The sequence below is a fragment of the Rhyacophila brunnea genome, unplaced genomic scaffold (assembly GCF_057557595.1).
Source record: "Rhyacophila brunnea isolate RB1 unplaced genomic scaffold, BYU_Rbru_1.0 scaffold_3, whole genome shotgun sequence".
NCBI lineage: Eukaryota > Metazoa > Arthropoda > Insecta > Trichoptera > Rhyacophilidae > Rhyacophila > Rhyacophila brunnea.
The window spans coordinates 39,381,377-39,406,106 of record NW_028232965.1 but is presented as its reverse complement, the minus strand read 5'-3'; the positions used below and the strand labels follow the sequence as shown (position 1 = coordinate 39,406,106).

At 32.9% G+C, this 24,730-nt stretch overlaps 1 protein-coding gene across 2 annotated transcripts; it reads left to right on the top strand.

Moving 5' to 3' along the window:
- LOC147068354 (uncharacterized) lies at nt 1–24,727 on the top strand. 2 transcript variants are annotated; one of them, XM_085953158.1, is made up of 8 exons: nt 1–145; nt 544–1,546; nt 2,857–2,988; nt 3,452–3,608; nt 6,224–6,307; nt 11,070–11,202; nt 14,959–15,385; nt 22,920–24,727. In XM_085953158.1, exons 2-8 carry the CDS (start codon nt 544–546, stop codon nt 23,594–23,596), a joined length of 2,613 nt encoding a protein of 870 aa, XP_085809284.1. In that variant the 5' UTR covers nt 1–145; the 3' UTR covers nt 23,597–24,727. The 2 variants fall into 2 exon arrangements, with proteins under 2 accessions (XP_085809284.1, XP_085809285.1); XM_085953159.1 differs by lacking the exon at nt 6,224–6,307.
- Nucleotides 24,728–24,730: the final 3 nt, after the last annotated feature.

Below are 24,730 nucleotides of genomic sequence, written 5' to 3'. Positions count from 1 at the left end.
GTGGCGGGGAACGGCGTACCCACTCGACTTGAGCTATTTTGCGTCTGCTCTTTCATATTGTAATTTTTTATTATTGTTTTTAATGATTAATGTCTTCGAATATACGCGATAGTGAAAATAAATGTGACTTTAATATATATCCAGGGTGAGTACTTCACGTGTGAATTGTGTATCATATAAGATTTACAAAATCCACAGTAATTAAGGTACCTACCGAATAATTAAGCTGAGAGGTACCTAACTTATTCGTAGAGGAATGCGTCTTTGCGAGCGGTGATAATTATTCCGATAAAATTAAAATCGTTACTGAAAACGTCAAACCTTCATAATGCATATGTTTATTTTACAGTCTTCGGTAAATTAAGTCAATAATTAGCACTATTAAATTCAAGCATACCGCAGGGATATCGATACATTTGTTGTATTTTTTTTGACATGTAAGTGGTCGGTATTTAACTATGCCTGGCATTCGAAGATATTAAAAGTCTCACTATCGAGAGGTTATGTCACAAATAGAAATACATTTATAATTATTTCCGGCAGATGCAGCCCGCCACCAGCGATAAGACCTTCCATCTGAAGTGGAACAATCATTTACAAAATTTGAGCCAGTTGTTTACGACGATTTATTCGTCGTCGGCATTGGCAGATGTCACTTTATCTTGCCGCGATGGTTCGATTCGCGCCCACAAATTGGTTTTGTCAGCATGCAGCCCATATTTTGAACAAATATTCAAAGACAACCCATGTAAACATCCCGTGATCATCCTCAAGGGAATCCCCTACGCTGAGATCAATTTGCTGGTCGAGTTTATGTACAAGGGTTCGGTGGATGTCCAAGAACTAGATCTACAATCGTTGATGCATACGGCGTCCGAATTAGAAATCAGAGGTCTGGCATATGAAATTAGAAAGGACGCATCGAATCTTTTGAACGTGAATCTCAATGAGTATCCTAACTTTCCGTCTACGACTAATGCCGATGCCAAACGTGAAATCGCTTCTCAACCTGTCGTGGAAGCCGCACCTCGTCCTTCTGAATCACCTTACGATGCCACCCCGCGCCCTATCAATCCTTATCAGACGAACCTTGAGAGGCTTCGTCAAATCCATATGTACCAACAGGCTATGTGCCGACCGGCTGAGGGATCCGCCATAAAAAGGAAACGTAAAAATGAAGACTCCATGCCTGCCAATACCACCACTGCTGTGGAAAATATTCTGGCAGCTGCAGCTAAAGAATTAGCCGAAAAGCAAGCTCCAATCTCGAAGCAAAAGATATCAACTTGTATTCAAACAGACGATACAGAAGAAATAGGAGTGAAAGAAGAAATAGAGGAAGATGAAGAATCTGTAGCTCCTCTTCACGGAAGGGACACACGATTTAAAGGAAAAAAGCGTGTTTCTGTCGGGATGGATGATCATTACCCTTCTGCAGTCTCGAAAATCAAGCCAGTAAAGAGAACTGTCAAATTTGCAATAAAATCTCCTACCACTTCTGATGGGAGAAGTCCAGAGAATGCAGTCAACAAACTAGTAATCTCAGGTTAGATATTATTTCTTTTAAATTGGTATAAGACTGTAAGGCATAAGCTATTAGCTAAGTCCACATTTAGTCACTTCATCACCCAATTCCTCTTCAACTTTTAAATTCTGGTTTTACACCGAGAAGTTTTGTGCATGCGCAGAGGAGATGGATCCGTTTTAGTGTCTACATTCGTACATCACAGCTTTCACTTCGTGAAGTCAGATAATATACCTGCACTCAGTTTGTTCCTATAATCTTTATGGGTTATATCCCATAATGCGCAATGTGCCATGTAGTCCTCAATAAAATTCATTGTCATCATTTCAGTCGACATTTTGCAAAAAAATCGTAATATTTCAATACTAATATGCATCCAATATGATCAACTATTCTTAACATCGACTACCAATAGACTAAAATCAATATATTTTATGCATCCAATATGATCAACTATTCTTAACATCGACTACCAATAGACTAAAATCAATATATTTATTGACAAGCAACTGCACGAACCACCCGAATCTTACCGAAAAAATGCGAAGCTGCTGGGGTGTTGAACAGAAATCCAAGCCGGTCGGATCGCAGTGCGCTAGTACTTTCATCACAAAATGGCGGCCATTTCCAAACCAATTTGAGGGCCGACGACGCATGCCCTGTGTTCAATTCGTGAGGTGTACGGAAACGTCCCCCAAGTGTAGACTTGGCTATAGAATAGACTATCATAAAATAAATGACCTAAGTAGGTATATGATTTTTTATTCAAATGTGAAATAGGTAGGTTGGTATATAGTTTTTCGGTTACTATTTAATACTTTGGACGCTGAAGACGCACCTGGCGCGTAATGACCAGGCGGCCGATCAATGTAATTAACGTGCATTTTAAAGATGGTAATTAAAAAATCATTATCTAGTCAGCAGCGAATGAGTTAATATTGATTTTCTAAATAAATATAAAATAGTTATGTCTCATTTCCATTAAATTGTCATTCAGAGGCAACAAAGGTAATTTATCATAAACAATATTTATAAAATTCAACAGTTTTAATATCTACACATATTACTTATATGGCTATAAAATTATTTGTGACAGAAAGTACTTAATATTTATTTTTTGACCATGTCTGATTCTAATAAGATCATAATGGCCCTCCACAGAGTGGAGGTTTGTATTAACAGATTTTTTATTTTTACGAGAAATAGATATTAGCCAATTAATTAAACCTATTAATTTATTTTTAATCACAGATAAAACATTGCTTTGCAATTAAATATTGGTTAAAAAATGTATACAGCATAGGTACAAATAATCTTTTTTTTTATTACAGCTGTCACAAGTAATGCAACTACTATGCATGGCGTTTCAGGAACATTGAAATGCGTGAATTTAGAAAATTTAAGAAACTCTCATATTACCAACACCCTAGACATAGACGACAATGAGGATTCCTCAGTACATGGTATGTATACAATCAATATTTTTCAGTTTATTCTTTGTTTTACTTTTTGTTCCTGTCTTTTCCTATACGCATGAGAGATATTATGATGTTTAGACATTTCGAAGATATTTTAAAATGTGGATGGCTTTATATAACTCGTATTGTGGATGTTATGGAAGAGTGCCTGGGAAGGTATAAATTGCAGAAACCAATGCTCAGGATCCAAAATCATATTTTTAATTTAATAAAATGCAAATTTTTATCCTACTTCCACTTTTATTTAAAATCTGGACCAGTTTCGGCCGCCTCAGAGGGACATTTTCAACTAATAAAAGTCGAAGAAGTATGTACGGTAAAAAAATGCGTTTTATTAAATTAAATTAATAATACAATGCATTTCCACCATGAATGAATTGACAGTTAATACAATAAAAGAAACCAAAATCATATGTTAATTGAATATAATTTCATTACTTATTTTCAGAATCATCAGACGAGAACATTTTTGATGAAAGCAAGTTTGTTGAAACAACATATCCTGAAAATCAAGATGAAGAATATGAAAGCAGTGACTGTGGAAAAGTGGAATCTACCAACAAAACCCTTGAGAAAATTTTCAAATGTGACCTTTGCGATCTCAGGTGATTTAGATTTTATGTTTATTGAATTCCTAACTTTGACTAATTTTTATTCACAGTGATTCTAAATTATTGAAACTATATAAAGTACCCATTGACTATATTAACATAGACTCTTGTTTTTTTTTTGTAAATTAAATAAAGTCTGCAATTTTATAAAAAAAATATGTATGAATTAGGTAATATGAGGTATAAAAATGGGAGATTCTGCAATTATCTCATAAGGTTCACGTAAAATTTATTGGTCGCTGATGATAAACACCGTTCAATTTCATGTACAGGTCTTGTAACTGATTTAATTGGTTATCGCCCAAATTATTAATTATAAAGGACACCCCAATCTTCATCAATTGGTAATATAAATTAATAATATTATTACAAAATATATAAGTATACACGTGAACCTATTACATTTTGTTTTCAATGTGTATTTGATCAGTTATTTTTCTATACAAGGAAATGATAAAATGTATTTATATCTTAATATCATATTTTCCTTTCGGGTAGCCTATTCGATAATGGCAATGGCATGGTTTTGATTACTTTTTTACCAAACAAATATTTTTTTATCCATTTCCACGTTTATATTATAAAAGGCATAATATTATCTAGATAATGTCTGACAATAATTTTATTAACAAGTTCATTGAAGAGACCACCGATTTAAATTCATTTATAATTTATAACGTATGTAATATAATCATCATTTATGGCACTACAACCCTTCGCAGGTCTTGGCCTCCTTCAAAAACTTCTTCCATCCTGGACGATCCAGTGCCAACACTCTCCGGTTGCTTTGGCCGAACATTCTTATATCTCCTGTGGCACAGTCCAGCCATTTCAATTGCCTTCCAGGTCTTCTCTTGTTCTCGGGGGTTGCGTACATACCCGCCTTGCTGTGTATATCCTCCTGAGTTCTATGCACGTGGTGGATTCAGCGCAGGCTCTGCATTTTCGTATGCCATATAAATAACGATAACAAATACTTCGTATGCCACATAAATATTATATTATTATCATGTGTTGCACTGTGGAGAACTGGCATGTATTTTATTTTACTTTCGTTTATCCGGAGTCCCATGTTTGCAGCAACTGTCTTTACGGAAATAAATGCCAGTATGAGGGCTTCTGAGGACCGAGCCATGACATCAATATCATACTATATAAATAATAGTAATATAATATCCGTTATAATTTTCATTATTTCAAATTTTATAGCTTTTAATAATTTGTGTTGACACTAATATGTATTCCAATACCTTGGTTTTATAAATCGCATGGAATAAGTTAGCATGTTCGTTTTTAATGTAAATAAATTAATGTTATGTAATAATTAATATATAGACGAAACACCTCTTGCTATTTTTCAAAATAAAACAAGTCTCATTTAGTACTTAATGGGCGATTGATTTTCTCGAAATTCGTGATACATATTGCAGTAGAACTCTGGTATGTACTTAAAATGCATTTTATTTTCTAAACTTGAATTTTTTTATCGATTAAGATATTATTTTCATTTAAAGTTTTGAAATGTTTAACCTGCAGAATATTTTTAGAAAACAATCCCAATATAAGCCGTATTATAACAGTTTATTTACTTTGTCAACCTCTATTTGTTTCCTGACTAATGCTTATATAATGTTATGCTGTTAAAACCACATTCTTGTTACAATGCATACATAATACCTATTTAAAACATAGATAAACCTTAAGACGAATATTTCAAATAACTTATGATTTTATGAAATCTGATTTTTTCTACTCAATTTTGGGATTGCTCTAAAATACTGGAGAAATTTAATAATATAGAAGTCGAAACTTTATTATTGGGATAGCGTAAAACATTTTAAAATGTAATTAATTAATTTGATGTACTGTTAATCCTCTCAAAGCAAATAAAATAATATACAGTGGAACCCGATTTAACATGGATGAAATTCACATTTTCCAGCTATTTACGTGTAGTTTCTGCAGTCCTATTTCATTTTAATACATTTAATACCTGGTTTTATTTTTTTTCCTTCTGAAAATACTCAAAATTGAATTAAAATTATTATAATTAAATATTCAATTTTATTTTAACACACTAATGAAACGCATGTGTGCATTTTAATTTTGTAGACACGTCTGTTAGCAACTTAGGGTTGGGCACTCGGTATTGTTTGTCATTCTGCGTCCTGGCTTAAATGTTACGTTCGCTTGTTGCTGACGCTGACATTTTTGGTTCTTATTGTTTACACAATTTTCCAACAATCAAAAAGCATATGAAGCCATTTTACTAGCATAACCTACAAGACGAAGCCTTCAAAGCAATTTATAATATTAAAAGAGTTTTATATAATTAAGCCAAAAATATCTATAAATTAATTTGTATGGCTTTTTTAATATATATTTTTTTTAATTTTTCAATTTACTTAAATATTTTGTCAGTCAGCCCGTTTAAAAATGGAAAATATTCAGAGGTTTCACTGTAATTAAACAATGACTCAAGTTTTATTGATATTAAATACATCACACAAACGTGGTATAAAATTCTCGGTCCCTTTACGTGGTTCCACTGTATTATAATATGCTTTCCTAAACTGTTTGTTAATTTGTTGGTTATTATATTGCTGCAGTTATAGTCGCTCCTCACACATGGTCCGCCATCGACGAACGCACAGCGGAGACCGGCCTTTCAAGTGCAACACCTGTCCCTTCAGGTGCACACACTGTTAAAATTAAACAATTGAATGCACTGCCAATTAACTTCGTAGGACATGTCCGCAGTAAAGCAAAACAGCTAATAAAAACAATCCTATTTGAATGTTTCATGGTCGCCTTTGTCGTCACTGGCGTCATGTAGAAATCAGGCATTTCTTTTCAACGGTGTAGAAACCGAGGCGACACGAATTCAACATGCGATTCTCGCCACTCAATTAATCGATGCAAGTTTTCTTATCAAACATATGTTTATCGCATCGCAATTTTCGTGCATTGATTTCCTTCATTGCTTTGCCTTGCTGCATACATGTTATCCGTACTCTGAATCTTTCATTAAACTCTTCTGTATATATTATGTAACATACATCGATCCTTGGATCAATTACTATATTAATTTCATATGTACCAATAAATCATATTTTAATAAATATGACAATAATTATTTATCAATCATTTCAATGACATACGTAATATCTTGTATAAAACCATAATTGGTTATAGATATTGTATATTATACATGTTTATAATCTAGCTCTCTCGATACGGTATACAAGTCCAGTATCACAATTCATGAATCCCCAATATCATGTAAAAATAACTCATGTCATTTATGATTTCCGGCAGCATTTTTCAATGACAAGTGGCAAAATGCATATCAACAACCAACAGAAACTGCAAAATGTGTGGATTTAATAACACTGAAGACTTATTGTTTGATTAAACTTATCAAGAAGTCTATTTCTACTCAAAGTGGATGGTGTCAGTTATCATTGTCAGGGTTCGAATAAATGCTCCCTATTATGGTCATAAAAGTTAATTGGTTCTGCATTTAAATGTACTACATAAATTCATTTTGGTTAAATTTGCACGGTTTGTTAATTTCTGTGAACATCCAAAAGTTTTTCTGCAATTGGTATTATTTCATCATTGTCACAAAGAATTATTATTTAAGCACATTCAGCGTGATATTAATTTATCTATAGGCTGAATGGAGATTGGTAGTAATCGTTAGTAATTTTTGGGGATTCTTGTATTTTGATAATTTAAATATTGTATTGTTTTCAATTAAACTGTCATTACATATTATTTGAATCGGAGTGGTTTTTTATTTTTTGTTGATCCAAAGTTGGAAGTTGACGTCATATATGAGGACTATTTAAAAAGTATCTGACAGTTTAGCTGGGAAAAATGCTGTTTCACGTGGAGGTTTGAAACCCTAATCCCTTTCAAAACAGTCTCTCTATGATTCCATATGCTTCTCCTAAGTCCTAGTAGTCCCGCCATTGGAAGCATTTAGGAATAGAGTACAGCTGGACCATTGTATTCCGCGTAATGTCTTCTTGTGATCCAAATCGAATCCCTTTCAGCTCAAAGAACAGCCGAAAATCACAAAGAACCTTGTCGGTAGACTGGGAACCTGACAAACCACCAGTGCTGTGTATGATCAAGAATGTCTAAATCAGATGCGATGAAGTTGCATTAGCAGCTTGACCACGAATTTCGTAAACACTGTAAGGCCAAATCATCGCTGAAAATGGAATTACCAAACCAGTGCTTATTTCCACCTTGTTCACAAGTTCTTGGACGGTGACACGACAGTCCGTCCATGGTAAATGACGTGTTCATTTCGGCTTGCTAAGAGTCTGTTCACTGTGATAATACCATTCCTTAATTTCTGCTGAATCTTCCAAACTGATTCCGCTTGGGTATCATCAAACTTGATACAATACCACTAATACCCCGTTTACACGTGTATGGATTTACTGCTGACAGTACGTATTATCGGGGCCATAACAAGAAAATGTATGTGTAAACATGTATTATCCTGCAGTTGCAAGATTGCATGTATGTATCAAAAAAGTTAGGAAGTTTCTGAATTTTCATGCGACTGTTGAGAATTTTTCCAAACCTGCCGGCAAAAAAACGAACTACGAACAAATTTTGATGTTAACCGATTTTCACTACCTGTCAAATAGTACCATAAAGTGACAACATCGCATCTCTCTCACTCTTGAATGAGATTGGAGAGACAGTCAGGACTTTTATGTGTAAACAGTTATTATCACGATAGTTTAAAATACACACTATTGTTGCCAGTGTGCTACAGGTGCTATAAAGTCGTTCTGACATTCCACCAGAAATGAAAATCTTACAGGTGCCAGTTACACTCACTCGTTCACAGGCTGACTGCCAGTAACTGACACCACAAGCGAGAAATAATTCACACATGCATATGAAAGTACCGTCTACCTCCATAATGGAGTGGACCTCCCGTGCCCCATTTGTTTCCTGGGGAAAACAAACACCGGATGCTTTTTGAACAGCCTTTGCATATTCTTATAGAGTCCCAACTTTCAGTTTTATTTGTTATTATTATAATTATTGTTGTGCGTAATTTCATATTTCATGAAATATTTATGTATGTGTTTGTAAAGTATAGTTTGAGAAATATGTTTTTTAAGTTTATTATAATTATTTATTTTTACTATTAATAATTCTTGGTGGAACAACATGTTATTAAAAATGACAAAACAACTTTTTAGCTGTATGTTGTGGAATATGGAAGTCGTTTGTCATTTCTAATAAGTTTATGTAAGACTGGACACATTCTAATCATGGTATGAATTTTATTTATTAATCAACAATAACTTATTATTTTATTACCTATATATCTAGTACTTACCTATTTTAAATTTTTTCCCATAACATTTTTCAAAATTTTGTTTCATCTTTCATTCACACACTTGATGTATTTTTTTAAATACATTCTTATTAGTTGTTAGGGAACGGGTGTCGAAAGTAAGAAATAAGAACTAACAATATTATATGTTTTTACTGAGTGTAAAATATTGCTGGAAACATTATTATGTCATTTCTCGCATAGGCTACCCTGAAGGGAAATTATATCATTCGATATTATTCTTTTGTTTCTCACCCTTATCATACTGTGTTATTTGAAGTGCTTTTTGTATTTATTATTTTATGCTTTTTCATACTTGACATGGACAAAAATAACAGCTGCACAAAGTACAACAATTTTGAATTACGTAATCAATCATGGATGTGATTTATAATAAATTCTATATCCATTAGCTTTTTTCAAATATTTTCTATTTACTCATGAAATGTTTGTGATATACTTCATTGTAACTTAAGAATGTAGCTACCTATTATTATGTAATTTATTAAGTAGAACCAACTTGACCACTTCGTTTGGCATTTATATCAGCATAATTATTCTAAATTGTCATAAAATTGTTTTCACTTGAAATATGCATATATTATATTAAATTTTGTGTATTGGAAGCTTAAAAACACCGTTTCATGAATGTTTTCTATTTAACATTTCTAAAAAACCAAAATTATTACCTGCTTAAACAGCCTTGACAAAAAAATATCTATGATACGAGGGTGGGTCAATAATTCCTTAGAAAAAAGCAAAAACAGTTTTTATTTTTGTATTTTTTTTTTATTTCTCAACATAATCTCCTTGGAGCTCAATACACTTGGTTAGACGTTTCTCAATATTTTTTAAACCGTCAGAAAAATAAGTTTTCGGAAGGTCCTCAAAATAAGCACTTGTCCGATCGATGACTTCTTCATTTGAAAAAAAACGTTGTCCACTTAGCCATTTTTTTAAGTTTGGGAAAAGGAAAAAGTCACTGGGGGCTAAATCTGGCGAATACGGTGGGTGGTCGACCAATTCGAACTTCAATTCTTCAATTTTAGCCATTGATCGTAAACATGTGTGAACACGGGCATTGTCCTGATGAAAGAGGATTTTTTTCCTGTTTAAATGAGGCCGTTTTTCTTCAATTTTGTTTTTTAGCTGGTCCAATAAAGATGCATTATAATCCCCTGTTATTTTTTTTCCTTTTTCCAAATAGTCAACGAAAATAATTTCACGTGCATCCCAAAATACAGTAGCCATAACCTTACCAGCTGATTTTACGGTTTTCGCCTTCTTTGGACATGGTTTGCCTTCGCAATCCACTGCTTTGACTGTTCTTTCGTCTCGGGAGTATAGTGGTGTATCCATGTTTCATCTACAGTCACAAAGCGACGAAAAAATTCTCCGGATTGCGTTGCATGAGCGACAACAGGGCTTTAGAGGCCACCACCCTATTGCGTTTATTGTCGACTGTGAGCAAACGCGGCACCCATCTTGCAGAAATATTTTTCATGCCCAATTTGTCATGTAAAATAGAAATGACGCTACCTTTTGAGATCCCTGTAACCTCAATTATCTCAATCAACTTTAATCTTCGGTCACTTGACACCATATCGTGGATTTTATTCATCATTTCTGGTGTAGTCACCTCTACAGGACGTCCTGAGCGTGGTTCATCCTTTGTTGATGTACGACCACGTTTAAATTCATTTAACCAGTTATAAATAGTTGCAAGTGAAGGAGCAGATATGCCGTGAACTAAATCCAACTCATTTTTTATTTCCTTTGCTGTTAACCCTTTTATATTAAAATGTTTAATAACAGCTCTAACCTCAATTTTCTCCATTTTCCACAAGCAAATTTTTTTTTTAAATGTACGAGAAACACACAACAACCCGACCAATCTGATTGAAACTTCGCAGCATACTGAATCGGTAGTGCCGCTGCATGAAAACAAACCGCTTACAGTACTAGTCGCGCCACCTGTCGGCTTTTCTAAGGACTTATTGACCCACCCTCGTACTTATGAGCGGTATGAATATTTTGTGTAAACCTTTCCCTTGAATAATCAAAAATATGTTGAAATATAGTTTCAACCGATCGTCTCACTTGGCCCGCCATCGACGAACACACACGGGAGAGCGGCCGTATCGCTGTGAAGCTTGCGGCAGATGCTTCGCGCGAGGAGATAAACTGAAACTGCACATGCGTATTTGTGAAAAGGTAATGTTTAAATTTTTCTAAAATTAGTTATAAAGAAATACTGTTCACAGCAAAGAATTTTGACTATAAATAGGAGTCTCAAATGTTATTTCTGCCATGACATTTGAAATTATTTTGGTAGAGCATGAAGCATAAATATGTTGGTAAACTCCACAATGTTAAGATCACTAAGTTGCCACTCCGATTTTTTTTTCCACTTACTGGAGAGGAGTTATATGGTTATACACAAATTTTACATGAGTTTTCAACTAAATAATACTTAAGTGTAGTATTATTAGTTGCTATCTACTCGTCGTGGCGGATTGTCTTTTTATACAACATGCAGATAAATGTTATGACATTCTACTATGGCAGAACGGCAATTTTTGAACGAATCAGTATAGAAGCTATTTTTTGTTAGTTCTGCCTTTTAGTTCTTCTAAAGTGTATATCTCAAAGGGGAAATATTTTCTTTTAATATCACATTCTCCATTAATGATGTGTTTTTGAGTAATGCTCTGAATTTCCATACCATATCTCGAGTTTAATGCAGAGGAATTTAAGATGTGCCGTTTGCATACTTTCAGCATTCTTGACAATTTCAAATTTTATAATTAATTATCAGGGAATCGAAATTTAAAAGTTGGTCTTAATAATTATGTCGTGACACGGTATGATGTCACTAACTATCAGTTTAACCCATTGGTGACCGAGCTTATTTTTGTACATAAAATACAAATTTGACTTCCATCAATCAAATATTAATAACTCAAAAAGTATGTGTTTGTCAATACCCGCATTTACGTTTTTCTTTCCCACGATTTACGTCGGAAATATTCAAAATATGCGAGGTACGCGCTCTTGACAATGATTGGGTCGTGACATTCGAACGGCGTAAGGTGTTTGGAGGGAAAACGCCGTGTCTTTAGAACGGCGCATGGTGATTGGTCGGCGAGCGACGCTGTGATTGGCCGGTTTTGGAGGTTCATCGATGGTTTAAAAACCTACTTTACAAGCTTTGCTGATATTCAAGATGACACTTTTAAATGTTTATAAATAGTCTTGAAAGAGAATTACATAACAAAAAAACAAAAATGCAACAAACTAATATACATGATTTTTTTAATAAAAAATAAAAAAAATTTCAATAAAAATTTAAACTGAATGTTGTTTTTTAATAAAACGTTATTTTTTTAGAAACATAAAATTTAAATGTTCTTTTTTTCAATACCCCCCTTTTACATTTTCCCTCCAATTAGGTTTTTTTTTTCAGTCCCTTAAAAAACTTAAATAGGGGCTATACTGTAAAATATTACCGTATTCTAAAAATATGACCAAATAGATAAATACTTACTCATATGTCCATTAAAGGGAATAATTTATTCAAAAGAAAAGATAATAGATCATATTTTATATTTACACGAATGTGTATAATATTGTTTCGGTGAATCGATAAAATACACAATCCACTAGTGCAGTGGTTCCCAAAGTTGACTGGGCTCCGACCCATCTAACAAAAATTTCCAATCTTGGGACCCACCTCTTAGCTGTCTTAGAGAAAAGAGGGCATAAGTATTGGTAATGCTCAGATTCCCTAGTGGCGAGTCATGGAACTACTTAATGCTGTCTTATTTGTTCTAATTGAAATAAAAAAAAAAAATTTATAAGTGTTACCAATATGAATGAAAGACTGTTGAAATAAGAAACACAACTTAAATAAAAAAAAATATTACTTAAATACCTACACCTGCAAGGTTTTTTTACAAAGTTATTTCAATGGGATGGATGTATTATTGTTTCTTATTTTTCTTTATTACAATTTTAGCATCAACTTCAACTTTAGTTACTTTTAATCGCAGTGAGTTTGATATATCCAATTTATTTCGGTATTTAGTTTTAATGTTAACCATAGCCGAAAATCCAACCTCACATAGATATGAGGTAGTAAAGAGGAGGAGGACTTTCATAGCTTCATCGAACAGGCAAGAATAATTATCGGCAACTGAGAGCCAGAATTTCGTTAACTGTTTACGATTGAAACTATTTTTCAGTGACGTATCTTCTGATAAATCAATGAGTTCTTCACTTGCTTTTGTTGACATAACATCACAATATTTTCCGTAACTTAAGTTTATTTCAATTTTTAGGAATTATAAATAGCTGAATGAAATATCAAATTTATCACTTCCTATTTTTTTAATTCATGTATACAGTAGCGAGGGCCCACTCAATATTCGCTCGCGTCCCACTGGTGGGTCGCGACCCATAGTTTGGGAAACCTTGTACTAGTGAAATCACGATTTATTTTACCAACGTCATTGGTGTGTATTTTATGTCAATTTGTTTCTAATAAAAACAATTATAATCATAATAAATTCAAAGTAAAATTATTCTTGTATCAATATCGTTCAAGTATACCCTACTTAAAACTAATTTAAACACTACCCATGTGTATTATCTCCGCGAACCTAACCTCCAAAGTTTTTGACACTTGCTTTGCCAAAGACAATAACTCTACGTATATGGGCACGTCTGTTGACAGTTTGACAGATTTTAATGGGGTAGTTCGAACTGATCTGTGTGTGCCCACTAACGTACAGTTATTGTCTGTGCCATATTCAACCTGCCACTCAAACTGTACGTGTATGGCCACCTATAGGGAGGTTCAAAGTTCAATAAATAAAAACTTTCATTTATTTTTCTTCAGAATATTAAGTTTAGTGGTAAATAAATAACTAATTACGTCCTAAAGATTTAAAAAAACTGCTTGTATTATATAGGGTAATCTATTCTCATATGATAACCCATAAAATATCTGAAAATGATTGACAAATCGTTACCTTACTTTGAAAAGGTTCTAACTGACATTTTGGCCTAAAATGACTTTTTGATGTGAAAAGGTTCCATTAACCATATTCTATCATATACGTTCATTTCAGAGTTATCTATTGTCAAATATGGGAATTAGCAGTATGCCAAAGTTCTATCTACATGTCTTTTTATATTGAAAATATGACCATTCCAAATTTCAAACGCTCATAGCTCAAAACATGGTCAAGTGCAGTTAGAACCTTTTCAAAGTAAGGTAACGAAATGCCGTACTTTTCCCATTTCTAGCAATAAGTAAAATTTCGCGAATCTATTCTGAAATCTCAAAAGTTACGATTTTTTAAATACAAATGATAATGTGTAATAAAACTGTTCCCAGTATCTAAAATCACTTCTAAGGTTTGAAAATATTTTCACAGATGTTCATTCTTGACGCTGATAAAAAAAAGGTCAATAACCTTAATATTATTATTTTTGAACTGATTTCTATCATAGACACATGAATACGTAATTTTATTCTGGGCAGGGAACTGTTTTACGAAATATTGAACTAATGATTCAATCAACAGATGTCACAAACTGAAAATTTAAAAAGATACTTAAAATGCTGTACTATTTTTTTTGTATGATATTTTTAAAATCCAATATCCAATCCAACCCTGCTATCTAATTTATTCACCTGTAGCGAACTTATTTCTAAACACATTTAAATATCAGAAATCTTCAATAAATGCCCTAATATACTGGAAAAAAAAACATTACTAAGTACAATGTTCAAACACGAGAATTTCATCTTAACTCATTGGTGACTATTTATGAATCTATCAATTAGGACTATTTACTGTCATTGTATTTTCATTTATGCAAGTAACATGGACGTATTTCAATTTAATGTATTTCGAAGTTCTATACATGTTCCTCTTATAATTTTGTATTTATATTTGACAGGATGAATACGTTTTGCCGAGCCATAACACTGTCATCGAACAAGATGTGACGAAAATTCTCAAAAAGGATATCACAATGATGTCAGGAATGGTCTCCATCGGACACAGTGAACGCCATCAGCTAATGTTCACTTCCAGCGGAGATGTGATGCTGCCTCCCCGAGACTCAGCCAATCACCTCAACGAGAGCGATGTCAGCCGGACAGATGATTTCAACGCATCCGCTTCTGCTTCCAACATTTCTGTTGCGGCCACACCCTCCACATCTGATACTTCCTCCATGCAAGGCTCGCAATACTTCGGATTGGACTCTTCAGGATATCCTACAAAACGGGGTCGCGGTAGACCCCGAAAGAAACCACTTCCTCCCGTAACGCTGCCTGTCGTCAAAAAGAGGAGAGGTCGCCCGCCCAAGGTTATCAAACTCGGTGAGTAAATAATATTCTGCCATGATCCAATGACTTGAATTCATTTTACAAAGCAGTATATAGCAGCAATATTAGCTATTCTTTGAATTCTGTAAATTTGTCGAAAATTATTTTTGTTACTACAGTTGAATTTGGTTATTACGAGGAAGATGGGACCGACCAATTGAATTTGCTCGTTATAAGCATTACTCGTTATATCAGAGAATAAGTATTTTTAAATGAGCGGTCAAATTGTTTATTGTAATGAACGCTGGTCTACCTACTGACTTCAGCTTTGATTTTTTACATGAAATTTCAACGATATGCGTGGATACGTTGTCGGCGAAAACACCAATTAGGGACTTAGACTTAACTAGTGTCATAAATGTAATCCGATCCAGGCGGCATCGGTCTACGGTCGGATTTTATTGCTTAGGTTGAAAATGTTTTTAAACGATCAACACATTAACAGTTTTAAGAAAAAAAATTAGTAAAAAGTAGCTCGTTATAAAAATTAATAAATGTATGGAGAAAATCATAAACTAAAATTTCAACGAATGTTTCCTCATTACATCCGAAATCTCGCTATTTCCGTGATCGTAATAACCGAGTTCGACTGTATTTTACATCTCTAAAGTAAATTTGTAAAATTCATATTTTATTCATCCATTCATAATATATGAATCAGGAATAAAACTGATTTATCAATGAATTGTAGTGATTTCGATATTGTGACTGACACGTCATAGTGCTCATCCAAACAGAAAGACAGATCTAAAAATCTCCTAAATCCTTCATATGCCCCTGCTCTCTACAAATCCCTTGCCATTTTATGTCCATTTCTATACCCACCTTCTCGGTCCTTTCACCCTAAAATCCAGCACTATAACATGTTGCCCACAATATAGAAGTCACCCTATTCTCAAATACCCAGCATTGTGCTTATATAATATTATGTAATTAATTGCATGCTTCGTTTCTCAATTAAAATAAATTTAATTTGGACATTGTCAACCGTCATTGAATCAACGAATATTGTAATAGGCATTCGTTGATTCAGTGATATTAAAACTTTGTTGAATTCTGCCAAACCACTTGAACTATAAGAAATTATTTTACCTCATTAACCAATTTTTGCCTTCCTTTATAATATTATATTGGTTTTTGCCTTATTTATTTTTTTGTGGATATATTTTGTGCATTTGTTTCATTATTATAACATTATACCAATTTATTCAAATCATTATATTATTTGCATCCTTCCTTATGTCATATTTACCTATGTATATTTTTAAATGAATATATTATTTATAAATGAATCTTCCGTGTCAATTCGTATTACATTATTAATATAATCAAAATGTTTTCTATTAGCAAACGAAATTTTATAATTAATTCACTTGTGTGATTAAAATACATGAATACGGATGAAAAAATATTACAAATTATCTTGAAATTTCAACTAAATAAACAAATGAGACCAAAGGCAAATTCTGTTTTAATTTCACATTGTACAACATGACATGATGGAAAATTATTAAAACTGTACTAACTGCAATAATCTTAAAAAAATGTTAAAAGTATCAATTTTAAAAATGAACGGTATGGAATAATAAGCGTTGATAATAAGGTCCTGCTTGCGCAGTGATAAATAATATTCCTAACTTCATACAAAACTACAATTTTCAAGCACGGTTGCATTGTGATTAATATTCCCTCGAGTTTTTGAAATTTTTCATGGTGAGACTGCAAAAAGTAAAATTATTAAACAAGTCCAAAGCAGCGGCACAGTTTTTGTGCATCAACTTACACATGGCGCTTTGGCTCATACGGAGTATTGCGGCAACATCGTAATATGTCGACCATTAACCCCGCACGCTATAATTTTTGTAGATAGTTTCATTTTTATCTAAAATACACATATATATATATACAGTAAAACCTCATTAATACGAATTCCATGGGACCGAAAATCGAAAAAAAATTCGAAATATGGAATGTATGGGGAAAAAATATTAAAATTTTGTTTACGATCATGGACGTGCCTACGAAATTTCCGATTCCGTGTGTTAGTTGGTCATAAAATGTCAGGATTATATTATCTTCTTAAAATAAGTAATTTATGTTCTTTTAAGAAAAATCTGTCACACTTTTCAATGACTGGCTCATGAAATAGTGTACTTTTACGATTTATTGAATATTTTTGTATGCCAGGACTCTGAAATCATTTCGAATTACGAAATTCGAATTAAAGGTATGGTTTTATATGAAAATAATGTTCAAGGGATTTTTTTTTTGCGAAAATTTCGAATTATCCGTGTTCTTATTAACGAGGTTTTACTGTATACAATACAAGCACATAAATTAAATTTTTTAAAAACCTTAAGTGACCATACAATAGGTCACTGACCCCAGATCTATAGTACTAGTTTTTTTTTTTTTAATTTTATCGAAAAAGGATAGATGAATGCTTCACATTAGCTTTTTAAGCTATATAATTTGTATAACATTCCAAATATATTTTATGTAGGAAAATGATATTTATTAAATATACTGCGTAAAAACCCATGTTTCCTTAAGGGGTTGGTTAGATGCTCCACCGGGGTATGGATAGAGAAAACAAATATTTTGTAACCCTACACTCTACATGCATTAAATTATTAAAATATAATTTGTATTAAATATCTTGTTTATTGAATAGGTGAATGGAAATATGTCGCTAAGTTTCAAAACCCGCTATAACACTAAATCAATAAAAACTTCTCAGTTTATGGATAATGGGATTATTGATATTTTACATAACTATTTATATTGTATTCTAGTTCACTGATTAAATAAAAGACTTAAATGTTTGATTATAGCAGCTTTTGTAAGTTACATAGTGTTTATAACAGTTTTTGAAATACGCATTGAAGGTTATAACGTATTTTGTTAGGGAATATTTTGACAACTTAACCCTTAGACTGCGTATGGCATGTAAACATGCCATATACATTATCTCGTATTTTTGACCAAACTAGAAGAGACACTTGTGGATAATATGCTTTAAAAATTAGTTCAAACCTTTAGGTAGACATATCAGGCAACAGATCATAAAAATGTCAGGTAAAACACAAGGAAATATATTTTTGAAAAGAACACTTGTTATTCAGTCATTTGAATCGCGCGCCATTGCGAAGACGGGTGTACTCGATGTGTCACCAGGGTTATCAAAACAAAACATTGGTCTTGCATCGAAAAGTGTGCATCGATAATATTTTTATTTACCATTTAATTAATTATTACGATTACGTTAGTGTTATGTATTTTTTCTTAGTGATTTGTGATCTCAATAGAAACATTTTGACGATTTGTTTTTAGTATTTTTTGTCATTATAAATATATGTGAAATAATTATTTCACCCGCCAAAATGTCACTACCACATAATATTATCGAAGAAATAATGCTGGAAACTATTTTATCGACGCACAGCTCTCCAGTAAATTTGTATGGCTTTTTTCATTGTTCCATATTTGATATTTACATTATTATAATGGGTAATAATTTTTATTTTTTATGTGCCACGAACTGTGTTAGCTCTGTTCACATTCGGCAGGCTCTTTGTACAATGCAAAAGCCGACGGCGCCTCATAAATTATATTATAATAGTATTTTAGCAGTGCAGTAATTATTTTTAGTGTTTTATTCTCCAAAACATCCTAATGATAATAAGTAAGTGTCATGATGACAACATTATTTTATGGCGACGAAAATAAATATAGGTTCGGAATTTGAATAAGTAATAAAATTTGAGTTTACGACTTACTAAATGCGATAACCCACTGATTATTCCACAAGTGATTTAGTAATAAATCTGTCTAACTCCGGCAGCTCAACTCAGCCCTGTGCATAACAAATACTAACGCGGCGAATTGCTCGGTAGTATGTGTTGAAACCGTGTATGTGAACAGTGGACGGCCACCATTTTGAACGCGCGGTCAAAGCTTGGATTTTTTTAGCGTCTTCATTTTCTTCGATTTATTTTAGTGAGAATGTCACGAATATAGTTTATTTCTTGGTGCATTTGGAATAACTGATATATAGTTCATCTAGTAATCTATTTTTTAATTTTGGAATCGATCTGTTTTAGCTGTAGTGACCGTTTTAACAGATCAGTTGACTGAAAATAAATTCCCGCAAAAATGGCTTGCAGCGAAAGGGTTAATGTTGGAATGTTGCATTGGTGGCGCATGGTAGGATGAATTAGGATTATTTTTGTTTAAACTTGTTGCTACTAAAATGTTGTTTTCTCAACACCAAAATATATGCATATCTGAAATGAAACAGTTAATTAGATAAAATTTACATAGTACGTATTTAGTAACTTTTTATATTAATTTATCTGCTGGCCATCATTATTTAACGTATACAAAATATTATATATATTAAAACGAGATTTTTAAATGACTTCGTGACAATTTATTCTTTGTAAAAAAAAATTGTGAAAAGAACAGTTTTAACCACTCATAATTAAATTACACGCCACTGGAAATTCAGGTAGTGACCCATGCATTTCTAACAAATTTATGTCAAATTTAACTTACTGTTTTTGGCGCGTTTGGTTGACTTTCCAAGATTTTGGTTGGGTAAACATCTTCCTTGCTATATTAATTGGACATTTAACCATATTCACAATTTCGTCACACACTTTAAGACTACAAATAGTTAAATTATCAAATCAACAAAATAATATTCTTCTCGCAAGTCACAACATAAATGTACTGGCGGCCATGTTGTTTTAGTCTGATTCTCGCTTTTTATTGGTCAGTTGTGTTAAAGCGGTTTTTGAACGTTACACATAGGTAGCGTTATAGCGGGAATTGATAGACGCATTGATTTTGTTTCATAAATGACTGTCAATCGTAGCAGATTTTGAAAGAGGCGATAAAGTTTCATGTAGAGATTTTAATTACGAATCCGTTGATATATATATATCTTAATTATTTCAAAAAGGTGTTACAGCGGGTTTTGAAATTTAGCGACACATGATATGACTTAGAGTAATACCGTAATTTTTTTAATCAACCATTTCTTTTATTCTACGAATAATTCACAAGATATGAGAATGTAACATTCCATATACATATTGAACATGTAACTTGAAAACACCTCAGATATATGATACAAGAAAAAATCACATTTGAAAAAAATATTCTTATATTTTTTTCAAATGTTATTTTTTCTATTAGGTATATATCTGAGGTGTTTTCAAGTTATGTATGTTCAATACTGTAATTATTTGTTATGGCCTCTTTCAGAAATTATTATTATTTACCTCTGTCTGAGGCATCTATCCATATAATATAACAAATATCTGTACCTTATACAGGGACTTGTATACATTAAGAAAGTATAGATGCCCCACCACATTATAAATAGTAATTCGTTCAGTATGTTGGAAAAAATGTTTGTGCATATTCTGTTTTGTGTAATTCATCACCAGCCACACAATAAGTTTAACTATTAATTACCCGGCGACTACTAGTCACCTCAACACAAAACATAAGCAATAAATAACATCACCTTCATCTGGAAGTAAGTTCACGAGTTATTCAAGGTGGAGCATCTTTCCTCCTAGGGCATCTATCCGCACTTTACCCTATATAAAAATTTATAATGAAAATTGAAGATCAAGAATATGTACTTTATGCACAATAAGTAAGATAGGGTTTACTAAAACAGCTTTAAAATGTTTTGCCAAGGACCATCCTTTGAAAAACCGACTGATTTTAATGGGTTGAGATGGATTTATTCAAAGATTAGATACTGCTGTTTAACATAAATTTAATCTTATTATATACCAATTATTATGCAATGAAAGTACATCTACCATGCCTTAAATAATGTCTGCAATAATATCACAACTATGGTCGCGTGCCATACTATGCTATATTATCTAGATATCACGCAAACTGGAAAAAACTCTTATGTATACATTTTGATACGTTTCTCAGGACGTCGAAGTTGGAAGTAAGTATGAAAAATAAAACTATCCTCATGTCAACCGAGCAAAAGTCCGCCCAAATGGAAAAAGTATGATGGCATCTTAACTACATGAAGTAATCAAGCATCGAAGTCAATGGGTTTCATGATTATTAGATTTATTTCATAATCTTATTAGAATCAACCACTATTTGATTAGCATGCTGAGCATTCTTCAAGCTCTAGCAGGGCAGCCGGCTCTGCTGATGGACAAGAATAATATTTTCCATAAAATAGTATGTTCTCAATATTATGGATATTTAGTACTGTTCCATCAATAATTTTATTTATTCAAGGAATCGGATAAATTCAAATGAATATTTTGTTTCTATTTCAAAATGAACATAGAATGCTCCCCGCCAGTTATATTGAATTTTAATACATAGTACATAATAATATGAAATAATTAATCACTAGTTTTGGGAATTATTTATCCTTATGACATGGATCATCCACAATAAGTTGGTGTATGGGACACCCACAGAACAGATTAATAAATAGAAATGTAAAAGCCATCGCCGTGGACTAATATTTTGAAGCAGGGTATTTTATGACGGTTAGGTCATAAAACCCAAATATAACGAAGCGTGCCGACGGCAGTCAATATTGGATGCACGTTACATTTACGTAACAAACTTTAATGCATATTATTATCATACAAATGTAATTACTGAAAATATCATATTCTAAACACGTGTTTAAGTTTATCCCATATTTTTCCACACCCGAGATCCATTTCCTGTAATACCACACCCAGTAGGGTAAGCCAGTTCCCATTAATTTTGTGTTCTCTGGGGACACCGTTTTATTATCTCTGCAATTTGAAATTCAGAAAATTACTGACATTGGATGTATATTAACACTGACCCTATTTTTAAATATTTGTGTCATCGATGAGAAATACCTGTAATTTTTGGGTGAAGTGTAATCCATGGTTTTCAAATTTTTTCATCCTGCAACGCCTTAAGTGTCTGAAGATTTTTTCAGTGTCCTATAAAAATACCAATTAGTGCGATAGGTGAGCCTGCTATTCTTGAAATCATTGTTCATCATCACGGAATTTACTCTAAAAAGTTGTATTATTCACATTCTTTCCTTAATTTGCCACCCTTAAGCAAAACATGACCTAGCCATATGTGACATCACTGAGCCTACCTTCATTTCTGTCAGATCTTGAATTCATGTGTACATCTCTGTATTATTTTCCTGAAAGTATTGTTGATACCAGTCACTAAGGTGAGATAGGTGCTTTTCAAAAACAATTTTATATCGTGAGAAGAAGCGTTAGGGATGAAAAACTTGTACATCAATGGGATTTGTCATAATGATTGAGTATTGTTTTAAGATTCTGAAATTATAAAAAAACAGCCTGCGACATGGCACCCCTCTGTATTGGTTGCCTGCAACAGTTTGAACACCACTGCAGTATATTATTTTATAAATGATACTTATGTTCTCCAAGTTATAAAAAATAAGAAAATCCTATTTTGTTTTCAATTGATCGCTAGAATGAACAATGTTTATTATTTTCAGACCCTATGGACAATTCCAGAGGTCTTCAAAATTACACAGCATCCGATCTTCCATACGGAGACTTCAGTTACTTGACTGATATCATATCGACTCACTTCACTCAGCCCGGCCAACAGTCCTACCAAAATATGATCCAACTGAACGCAGCCAGAGACGCTTCAAAATTGCCGGGCAATATTGCAACCGATCTAGTACACAAATTGGACATCGGAGGAACGACCTTATCAGGCAAGCACGCTATTGACAACATCAGAAAAATTGTTCTGCAAGATAAAGGCCCTGAGTCCATTCGATCAGTGTCTGAGGATATATTAACAATCAAAAAAGTGCGCGTGGAACCTAATAATGAAAATAAACCTTCCGGGATACCCCCCATTGTGATACCAGAAATTGTTGTACCGAGCGAATCTTCTATAACCAAGAACAATGGAGAAGTGCCTGCATCTGAAGAGGAAACGTCTCCAGATACCGCCATCATACATACCAGTACGCTTGTTGATCAAGTTAAAGTAGGCATTGACGAGATTGAATCGGATTCAAAGAATGAAGCTCCAGAGTCTAATGAAATGACGATGAGTGATAGCCAAATTAATTCAAAAGGCATCATTGATTCTTCCGATGATGTGACAGTCGGGAATTGTGAGGTGCCCGCCGATACGACAGCAATTAACGAGTGAAAATGCGAACCTGCAGAGCCGCACGAATGCGGCTGGGGAAATTTACTGCCCGTATAAACAGAATTGTGCCTGACATTTTTCGGTTGCTATGCCACGTGATATAACGGTTATACACCAACGTTTCAGAAATCATTGCTAATAATTTATTCGTCTTAAATAAAAGGGTTCCAAGGACTCCGAAAGCACGATTCTGTAAGAGAACACATTTTAAAGGTTATACTTAAAGAATTAGTTAATAAATTAAAGATATGCATCATTGTGCATTATTACTGTAGGATAAAAAATTATGACGATCCGTCACTTTGTTTATTATTAGCTTGCTTTAATTCAAATATGAGTATTATATAAAATAGTAATCTTTAACGTTAATGAAGGTCTGAGAAGACATGGTCTATCAAAGAATAAATTATCTTAATTAATTTTAAAAACTTTATAATGATTATTGATTATGCTATCCGTATTTTGTCTGCTAATATTTGTTAAATTATTGATTTATGTCCCTTTTAATTTACAATTTGCTATATTAGAATATTATTGAGATTAAAATATGTTACAGATTAATGAAAAGGTGTAGCTATAATGAATTTATAAGAAATATAAACAAAAAATGAAAAATACTTGATTTATGAATTCAGCCACATTTTACACACAAATAATACAACTGATTCAGGAAATGTACACACATGTTACTGGAATATGCTAACTCATAAATTTCCGACGTGTAGGTATTTTTTGTGAAAATTACAGTATGATTCCTGAACATACATACAGCTGTGCTCCGTTTTATTAAAAATTTGTCAGTATAATTACGTAAAACACTGAGAAATGTAAACTTCAACACAATTGAGACTTTAAACTACGCGATCTACCATTTTGTTTTCGAAGCTGCCAATAGAAGAAAATTATTATAAACCAATACGACCACTCGTACAATCGTTCGATTAGAAAATCGAATTGCCTTCAAACTTCTAAACACGGAATGTGTACAAGAGTCTTATATTTTATTCTCTAAATTCTTTGTTTTTGCATAATATAATTTGCACAACTTTCAAGAAGTTTTACTGTATACATATGGGCATACATTGTATATTCTCATTCTTCTATTAGGATAATAAAAATTACACAATAAATATT